The 10,475-nt window shown below is 28.4% G+C and overlaps 1 protein-coding gene across 1 annotated transcript in view; it reads right to left on the reverse strand.

The window, feature by feature from the left end:
- Positions 1 to 1,244: 1,244 nt before the first annotated feature.
- LOTGIDRAFT_230318 (hypothetical protein) overlaps positions 1,245 to 10,475 on the reverse strand; it is a 14,814-nt gene continuing 5,583 nt past the window's right edge. Inside the window, exons 6-13 of the mRNA XM_009047306.1 lie at positions 8,456 to 8,588; positions 8,345 to 8,355; positions 7,433 to 7,595; positions 6,525 to 6,595; positions 5,652 to 5,775; positions 3,096 to 3,335; positions 2,341 to 2,574; positions 1,245 to 1,478 (exon numbers count right to left, since the gene is read on the reverse strand). Of these exons, the coding sequence (XP_009045554.1) occupies positions 1,281 to 1,478; positions 2,341 to 2,574; positions 3,096 to 3,335; positions 5,652 to 5,775; positions 6,525 to 6,595; positions 7,433 to 7,595; positions 8,345 to 8,355; positions 8,456 to 8,588 (1,174 nt within the window). The 3' untranslated portion in view covers positions 1,245 to 1,280. The remainder of the gene's footprint in view (positions 1,479 to 2,340; positions 2,575 to 3,095; positions 3,336 to 5,651; positions 5,776 to 6,524; positions 6,596 to 7,432; positions 7,596 to 8,344; positions 8,356 to 8,455; positions 8,589 to 10,475) is intronic.

Below are 10,475 nucleotides of genomic sequence, written 5' to 3' on the forward strand. Positions count from 1 at the left end.
GTGCATTTCTATTGCCAAAGTTGTGAAATACATAGAGTACAAAAAAATAAACAAATCCATAAAGAAAATGAAATAAACATAACATAATGCCATTATATAATATATTAACAACAATGCAACCGATTTAAAATATAGTTGCCAGCCTGATTAATAAAAGTTATGAGAAACGCCTTTTCTTTCCTGTATTCTATCTATTGTCAACCCTTACTCCCTTTAACTGACAATATTAACAAGCCTGTACCATTCAATAAAAATGAGAAATTATCATGGAGAACACCATTAAAATTTCTACAAAGATTTCAGAAAACATAACTTTTACAATTATATTCTAACAAAAATTATACTATACGAACAAAATATTATACTAACAAATTATTATACTAACAAAATATTATACTAACAAATTATTATACTAACAAATTATTATACTAACAAAATATTATACTAACAAATTATTATACTAACAAATTATTATACCAACAAAATATGATATCAACAAAATAAAAATCTCAGTAATTGAAGGTGATGTTTGCCAGGCCATGAAGTCACTAGATATGAATCACACTAGTTTGATCTGTATATTCCAGTTCTTTCAAAGATTGGCAGCCAGGTGTTTACTCTTGATCCCTTCTAACCTAACAAAATATAACTATATACTAACAATATATACCTCACTTAAACAGCTTCAATTACTTTCGATTCAATCCAAAAATGTTTAAAATTTGCAGACACGAGAACTGGTTATCAAAATTCAGAAGACACACCTACTGAAATAGATCAGTTGTCTGATGATAGAAACTCTCAGTAACATGTTTCAGGTTCTGTTGTAATATTTGTATAAAAAACTATATATGTTGACTATATAACTATACTCAAATAAATAATAACTGTTTAATATTATTGAATAATTAAAAAAATCACAAATACAATAATAAAGGCAAACTTTAAATGGCATTGAGGAGTATTCACTCGGTAACTTACAAGAGAAAATTTAAATGTATTGAAAGGGCTAGTTTCATGAAAATAAAACTCTTAAGAAGAGTGTCCTAGTAATCTGATTGGTTGATTATTCAAATTCATTTTAAATCAACCAACCAGATTACTTTTCTCCTAAAAACCTTGATTTTATCTAAGTGAAGTTTTTGATTTATAAACAAACTTAAAGTTGCTTGATAACGTTAAGACTTAATTTAAATTTGAATTATTAATTACTCAAATCAGTGTATTTCTTAAAAACTTTATTTCATCTACTTCTAGACTGAGATGGTTATCTGTTTCATTTAATTTTCAAACATTCGTTCTGTATGGTCTATTTCTTCATTTGCAGGATATTCTAAAGAATATTTTAATGTGACTGTTTTAGTCTCCTGTTTTCCCACATCTAAATCCCATTCAATATGATTCTGTTTAGTATTTAGTCTGGTATCTTTATTTTTCTCTGGATGTTTTAAATCAATGGCTGGTTCCAACAAATTAACCTAAAAAAATTCAATTTCAAATTACAATGTGAAACTAACAACTGCTCAGTGAGATTGCATACTTTGCTTTAAAGGGATTGTTAAGAGGTTTTTAAATTTTTTCTATGTATATCAGGGATATTGATAGGATCAATTTGCATCATTCCAATTTCAAATCAGACGTCTGTGGTTCCTGTAATTCCACTAAAGCTATGTGTTTGATGATGTCACTAATTTTAACTTTTTATGTAATGTATTTTAAGGAGAGGGTACTATAGGCAAAAGCCTGTTCCCTAATCATATTATGTAAATAAATATTGTTTATACAAAAAAATGTCACTAATTGTAATAAAGCACAACTTGCGATTAGTGACATCATCAAACACATTTAGTGGAATTGCAAGAACCACAGACATCAGAAAATTGGAATGGTGCAAATTAATACTATCAATGTCCTCGATACACATAAAAAAATTGGAAAATCTCTTTACAAATCCTTTAACATGGTATGAACTGAAATTAAAATAGTATATCATATCAAAAACACAAGACCATTATGGAATAAAACAAACTTCAAAAAATTTATTAAAGAAGCAGGTTTTATTACATAATAACTGTCATGTGTTGTGTTTTTGTGTTCCTAGCTTCTAAATGTCATTGAAATTCAGGAATAGAATCGAAATCCCGCTTTCCTCCATCAGAAACAGAAACTGCCGTCAATTCTGCGTTATCAAAATTCTCTTGTGCCAAATATCGGTAAAAACTGCACATTGGAATAGACAGTTGTGTTTGATTTATTTAGACTCTCTTGTTCAATGGCAATAAATCATGTTCACATTAAAATAGTCATTTCTTAAGTTCTATGCAAAAAAATTAAAATTACCTTAATTTTATCAACCCCAGTCTGTGGTAAATTATCTTTAATCAATATTTTAATGGCGTATTCATGAGTATTTTTCACTTCTATATCTTGTTGATGCATCATACTACGTTGTTTAGAAATAAAGCCTGTAGTTTCTTGGAATTTTTTCAGTGGTTTATAAATTACTCTAACTGAAGGATCAACTCCCAGTGAACATTCAAATTCTTCTTGTGGTGACACCGATTTTAAATCAGCCTAGAAACGTAAATGAAATCACAGTCAGAAATAAAAAGAAATGGACTTTAACATCCTACTTTTCTGATTAGGCTATTCAGATTTGCAATGCAACACAGTGTGCAATGAGGAAAATTTGTTCAAGGCTGCAGAGTTAGCCTTAAATCTTAAGCCTTAAATTTGTAGTGCAATTCCATTTTTCTGCCATTTTCTATAGCAGCCCCATCGACCAACATCACGGACAAATCACTGACAAAACCAGGCCACTTAATAATCTTAGCGCTAGGATGTCTTAGAATCAATGTTAGAAGATAAGAACCTAGGACATCCTAGCGCTAAGATCGTTTCGAAAATTCTAAAAGAATTATCCCAACCTATGATGGAAAAACACTGCAAATCTTTAATTTAGCAAGCAAGTCTTTAATAGCTAATAACAGAGCCAACACAGTTTTCAAATATGGATAGGACAGAATAAAAATTAGAAAATGTCTGCCAATAACTTGCTTTTAAAGATGGACAAAGGAACGTAAATAAGTGCTTACCTTGGCCACAAAACTATTGTCCAGAAATATACTAGTAGGTCCTGGTAGGAGTGTAAACTGTGAGGTATTGGTTAGTTTGGCTGTCAGGAAAGCTCGTGGAACCTTTTTAGGAACTGTGATATATTCTAACCTGGGTTTTAAATCTATGATACCAACCGATACTTTATGTTGTATACTATCAGAGGGGATAGTAGAAATACGAGCTATTTCATAGGATGTACTAGTTGTTGTTTCAGCTACCTATTAAAATATAAAGTTTATTTTAGTAACCAATGTTCTGTTATTAAGGGATACAGTGTTTTCAAATTGTTTTTTCATCATTACATTTTAAAATCTGCTTTTAGACATTAATAGAGATATTTAATAAATTTGGCACATACTTCTAGTTTAAACAATGCAGATTCAGGAAAATCACAGATAATTGAAAATTTTAAGAATATTTTAATTTAACTGATAGTTTTGAACATAAATGAAGACATATTAAAACATTCCTATAGTTAATAATATAAAATAATTAAGTTTTCAAATCTAGCTATCTCATGGATGAACAACATCAATACATAAAGCATAGGAAAATCAGATCAAAAAAGATTTGACAAGTTTTAGAACATCTATATTTTAGATACAGAAATATTTAAAAAGAACTTGAATCATGTTGTTACTCAGACTTTCATGCTGTCAACTGACCTATTTTCAGCCTGCTTCCCAACTGATGTTGCACAAGTAGAACTTATTCTCAAGTCTACATTTTGAGACCGTTTGGAAGTCCTTTTTCAATACAATGGATACATGTATATATAAACATTTGTAACTAAAAAATGTCTATATAGCATACTATATATTTTCACTTTGTTCTTGTCTGTTATATAGGTATATATATATATCTGTTATATAGGTATGTATATATATCTGTTATATAGGTATATATATATCTGTTATATAGGTATGTATATATATCTGTTATATAGGTATGTATATATATCTGTTATATAGGTATATATATATCTGTTATATAGGTATATATATCTGTTATATAGGTATATATATATCTGTTATATAGGTATGTATATATATATATCTGTTATATAGGTATATATATATCTGTTATATAGGTATATATATATATCTGTTATATAGGTATATATATATCTGTTATATAGGTATGTATATATATCTGTTATATAGGTATATATATATCTGTTATATAGGTATATATATATCTGTTATATAGGTATATATATATCTGTTATATAGGTACATATATATCTGTTATATAGGTATATATATATATCTGTTATATAGGTATATATATATCTGTTATATAGGTATGTATATATCTGTTATATAGGTATGTATATATATCTGTTATATAGGTATATATATATATCTGTTATATAGGTATGGAAAGAGATGGTGATGGTGTACGTGTATTAGGATGTCTATGTTAGGATTAAGATGTGTTATAGTGCTTAAGGGAATCCACGTGAATTTATGGACTGTCTCACTGTATTTTCTGTCCTGTAGGAGAAGAAATGTGCCATTGTGTAAAATACAATTGTTTGATATGTCTTCTGTGCAGGGTTCAATTTATAAAAAGTTTTGCTCTGTAGTGAGTTGGTAAAGATTTTGAGGTGAAGTGCGAGGACAAAACAACATGTAGAACCTTTGCAATAGAAGTTGTCATTGGCATTGGCATTCGCATTGACATTGGCATGACAGGAGCATTCGCAATAGCATTTGAACTTGTACCAGAAAATAATGCCACATCGTCAGATCGATTATACAATTCAGCAACATAAAATTCTTTTCTGTAATGAAAGTTTGTTAAAAGCACACCATCAATATACCTCCATCAAGAGTAAATAATATATCAGGTATCCATATCTATACTTAACAGGCAGGTTTCAAAATTAAAACACCTAAAATCCATTTGTCCTACACAGTGTAAATTTGAAGAATCGATCAGGGGCCTTTACATATTTAAGTATTCTTAGATAAGGTAATCAACAGCTGATGAAAATATCATATAAACAATATAAACTAAGTGTTAAACTAATTGAGCCAGCCAGCTCCCCAGTACCAGCCCGTCGCCAGGAATGAATTGGTGCCAGAGGCACAAAAAGATTTATCATTCCCATGCTCAAAAAAATGGACAGCATTATCAAATAATATGCAGTAGCAGCACGCCGTTTGTATTGTCATATATTTCAATATTTTAGATACTCATACTTGATAAATCTAGAAGTGATATATCTATATATCCAACTTCACAACGTCAAGCTATTATAAACTGTGACATACCTTGACATCATTAATCAAGTTTCCGTTGGTTGGTATATGCAGCATTTAAGTTCGATTGTAATAGCCAATCAGATCCTGTTAGCCCTAACATCTACAGTCTTTAAGGATCTGATTGGCTGTATTCGCTAGTGTATAATTCAATCAAATTGCTGCATTCTGTGACAAGATAAATGGTTAATGATCTCATGGTATTCGTAATAGCTTGTTAAATTGTTAAGATGCTGTATAATTATCTAGTTCTTGTGATACACAAACCTTAGTTCTAGCCATGGTCATACAAGCTGCTGCAGGTGGTGGAGGTGGAGGTGGAACACATGACATTAACCTATTCTGATTACTGAAGCTGTTTGAATACATTACTGGAAATACCTGTAGCTTACTGTAACACAATTAAACATTAACAGAAGGAATGGAATATTTTAGGATCACTTACATCTGAAATATCCTGTCTTTAGCCAGTTAGTTTGCATTCCTTGACAAAATACCTCAGAAATAGATTATCTGTACCAAATTTCAAGAACAATTGTCTTGATAAGGATAATGAAGAAAGATGACTTTAGAATAGAACTAAGGACTTATCCAATGCTGGTAGTGTAAGGTTTCATAAGAGATACTCTCTTATAGAAGCACTGGATTGGGTCAAAGTAGCGACTATGGATTTCAGCACTGGAAATTTTGTGTTAATTGTAAAGGTATATGAAGATACCGCAGGCAAATGAGTTAGTCAGTTACATCACCATGACCTGGTTGATAAAAAGGAAAGTTAGTTTCCAAAATATGTAAAAAATATATAAAAGAAAATTCAATGTTTGTAGAACCTGTAGGGAGTTTGTTTTTGAATTGAATTCCTTCATTTAGATGACATATGAATGATGCTGATCATAATAAACAGATGTTTTTGATTCTGATTGACTGGTTTACTATGAAACTTGCTGACTCAATTGAACATGTTGAGGATTAGAGAAGCTAAACCAGAAAATTTCCAAAACTGACAAGAGAAAAGTGTCAGTAAATACGAAAGAGTGGCCCACAAGGACAAAGATTGTAACAAGATAATAATCAAATATTATAAAGACAGTATTGAATAAGCTGAACGATCATTGTCAACAAGCAAACTACATTACCTACACCTTGCCCAAATCATTACACCAACACAGAGCTGGGAAAAATAAATCCATAACAATTTTGACATTGATCAACTGTAGAAGAACATTCTAAGAAATTAATCATTGAATGATCAGAATAGCCATTGTCAACAATAAAACAACCCTACACCAAAACTATCTGTTGTAATGTCCATCACATAATTCTTCAAAAATTGATCAGCCGCAGTGAAGAACATCCATGAAAGGTGAATAAATACTCATTTCACATTAAATCACTGTCAATATTTAGCATAAGCCTGAATTTTCACACAATAACTTCTAAAACAGAGATTTTCTTTAGTAACACTGCCTACAATAAGAATGCCTTGCTATACTTTTCCACCTTGCAGATGCTTCAAAGGTTAAAATATTGGCAATAAAATTTGCAATATACAATATGGAATGAATTCATAATATAGTTCTTTGATTCAAATGACACGTTGTGTCTCTCGTGCCACTAAAATTTCAGGAAGATTCAAACAAAAGGCATATGACCTGTGTTGTAGCTAAAGGCATGTGAAGAGTAGTCGATCTACACACTAGTTCATCAAGATTATCTCTCCTTATCTCAGACCACATTTTGTTCTGCCTGGCAAGTGGAAATATATGTTCTTTCCTATGAAAACTACAGAGAAAAATATAATGATGAAGGATATAGTCATCTTATTACATGCTTTATCGGTTGATAGAACTGAATTTCAGTTTTACATATCACTTTTCAGTATCTATATTAAATAAATAGGTTATCAAAAACACCCTCTTATTATCAATTAATAATAGTTAAAAGTAAAACTAAATATTCAATTCTTAAAAGTGTTACAGGTAACTTAAATTCAGTTCTACCAGAAGCATATTTTTAGATGACTATATCCTTAATAAGCTTCAACAAACCTGTGTTACTGATAAACACATGACAGGTTGGACGACACTCATTTGGACATTCTTGCAAAGAAGTTCATACATATTCTCATCCTCTTCATCACCATAAATTGCACTAGATTTTGATTTTAATTTCCTACTTCTGCCAAGAACTTTTGGACTACCTCCTCTTATACTGTTAAATGAAAATGTTTCATACACAATTTGAAAGTATATTACTATACTTTATGCTATATTAGTACTTTATTACAGAAATTTATGATTTTCAATTAAAGAGTGCTTTGCTAGTATTTCTATAGACTTTGTTTTAATTAAAGCATTCTCAAATTAGACATGTTATTACTGTGTTCGATTTTCTACAGAATTTACTAATTTCACTTTAAGCATTCAATAAAATTAGTAGTACATTGTTAGTTTTTCTATCGCTTTTAACTATAAAGCATTCTAAAAAAAGAGAACCCATTAAAGATTCAAAACCCTTTTACACAAACAAAATCTTCTCAAAAACCATTCTTTAGGTACACTACCAGAGAACTCTTGCTTAACACCTCAACAACCTTGTAAGAAAATATTTCACACATTTCAAAGCCTTCTAAATTGCTCTAAAACCTCCAAAACGTACAATTCAAAACACAATCACAATAATCTGTAAGGGCACCTTCAAAAATCTTCCTCAAACAACTAAGCAATAACTATAAGCATTACATATCAGATATCAGACAGTATCATGACCAATACCTCCTCTAAGACAGAAGAGTGTATGATGCTGGTGAGCCTATTGTCTCTCTACTCCTACTGATAAATTCAAACCTGTGTCACAGAAACATCCATCATTGGAACTGCACAACAATCCAGGCAAAAAATCTTGGTAAAGAATTTCTGTTTTTTGGGTTATGACATGTTTAACTTTCTTAGCTTTCTTACCAGAAAACATGCTGAAAAAGTTTGAACATGCATTTTTAGTCATCAATAACATAATAGATTTTAATGCTGCATGCTTGTGAGGGTTTCTCCTACTTTTGAACAGATACCAACCTGAGCCACAGAAAAATCCATCATAGGTGCTGAACTAAAATAAGCATCTTCAACTGTTGGATCATATTCATCAAATTGAGATCTTAATACCGGTCTGGGAGCTGCAACTTTCTTAGCAGAAAATAGACTAAAACTGAAATAGTTGAAAAACACAAACTACGTAATCTCAAACATTGAGACTTCTAATGGAAAATGAAGCCAGATGCCAACACTATTAATAAGAAATTATTAATATATAGCCACCACAACACAGTCCAAAAATGAAACGAGATCTTTTAGGGAAATGTTATGAATATCTGAGACGTGAGAAGACTATTTGTGATAAACAGTCATAGTATAAGATATGATAAATAGCTATAAATTAATAATATGATAAATTCATACTGAAAATGGAAAATTACTGAATAATATTATGATAAATGTGAATAATATATTTAAATGTGAATAATATTATGATAAATGTGAATAATATTATGATAAATGTGAATAATATTATTATAGATGTGAATTAGTAAAATGATACATGTTAATTGACTATATGATAAATTTTAATTAACTATATGATAAATGTGAATGAATATACAGATAAATGTGAATTGATATTATTATAAATGTGAATCGATATTATGATAAATGTGAATTGATATTATGATAAATGTGAATAATATATTTAAATGTGAATAATATTATGATAAATGTGAATAATATTATGATAAATGTGAATAATATTATTATAAATGTGAATCGATATTATGATAAATGTGAATAATATTATGATAAATGTGAATAATATTATTATAAATGTGAATCGATATTATGATAAATGTGAATAATATATTTAAATGTGAATAATATTATGATAAATGTGAATAATATTATGATAAATGTGAATAATATTATAATAAATGTGAATCAATATTATGATAAATGTGAATAATATTATGATAAATGTGAATAATATTATTATAAATGTGAATCGATATTATGATAAATGTGAATAATATATTTAAATGTGAATAATATTATGATAAATGTGAATAATATTATGATAAATGTGAATCATATTATTATAAATGTGAATCGATATTATGATAAATGTGAATAATATTATGATAAATGTGAATAATATTATTATAAATGTGAATCGATATTATGATAAATGTGAATAATATTATGATAAATGTGAATAATATTATTATAAATGTGAATAATATTATGATAAATGTGAATTTATAATATGATAAATGTGTCTAATATTATGATAGAAGTGAATGAATAATCAGATAAATGTGAACATGAATTATATGATAAATGAATTATGTGATAAATGTAAACTTATAATGTGATAAATGTGAATAACTTAAGATTGATGTGAATAATATTATGATAAATGAATCATCAAGTTAATGTGTATATAATATGATATGGTACATTATGGAATATTATGATAAATGTGAAATTATAACATGATAAATGTGTCTAATATTATGATAAAAGTGAATGAATCATCAGATAAATATGAACATGATAAATGAATTATATGATAAATGAATTATATGATAAATGTGAACTTAGTTATAATATGATAAATGTGAACTTAGTTATAATATGATAAATGTGAACTTATATGATAAATGATATATGATATATAATATGTGAAATAATAAAATGATAAATGTAAATAACTGAAGATTAAAGTGAATATAAATTATGATAAATGAATCATCAAGTAAATGTGTATATAAAATGATATGGTACATGTGATATATAATGATATGATATATATGAATGAAGGAGATAATAATATAATACATATAAATGAATGATTGAATGAGTGAAATACTAACAGTTATAATAGAGCTCTATCAGTTTCATTTTTTTATCTAGCAATAAAGACACAAAGACTTGAATTCTAAAAGTTTGAAAGTCATTGAAAAGAAATGAAAGCTAAATCTACAGAAATAACAACAAATAGTTCAACAACAAAAAAAGCATACAACAGCAACTAAAAATATTATCA

The sequence above is a fragment of the Lottia gigantea genome, assembly GCF_000327385.1.
Source record: "Lottia gigantea unplaced genomic scaffold LOTGIsca_11, whole genome shotgun sequence".
Classification (NCBI taxonomy): Eukaryota; Metazoa; Mollusca; class Gastropoda; family Lottiidae; genus Lottia; species Lottia gigantea.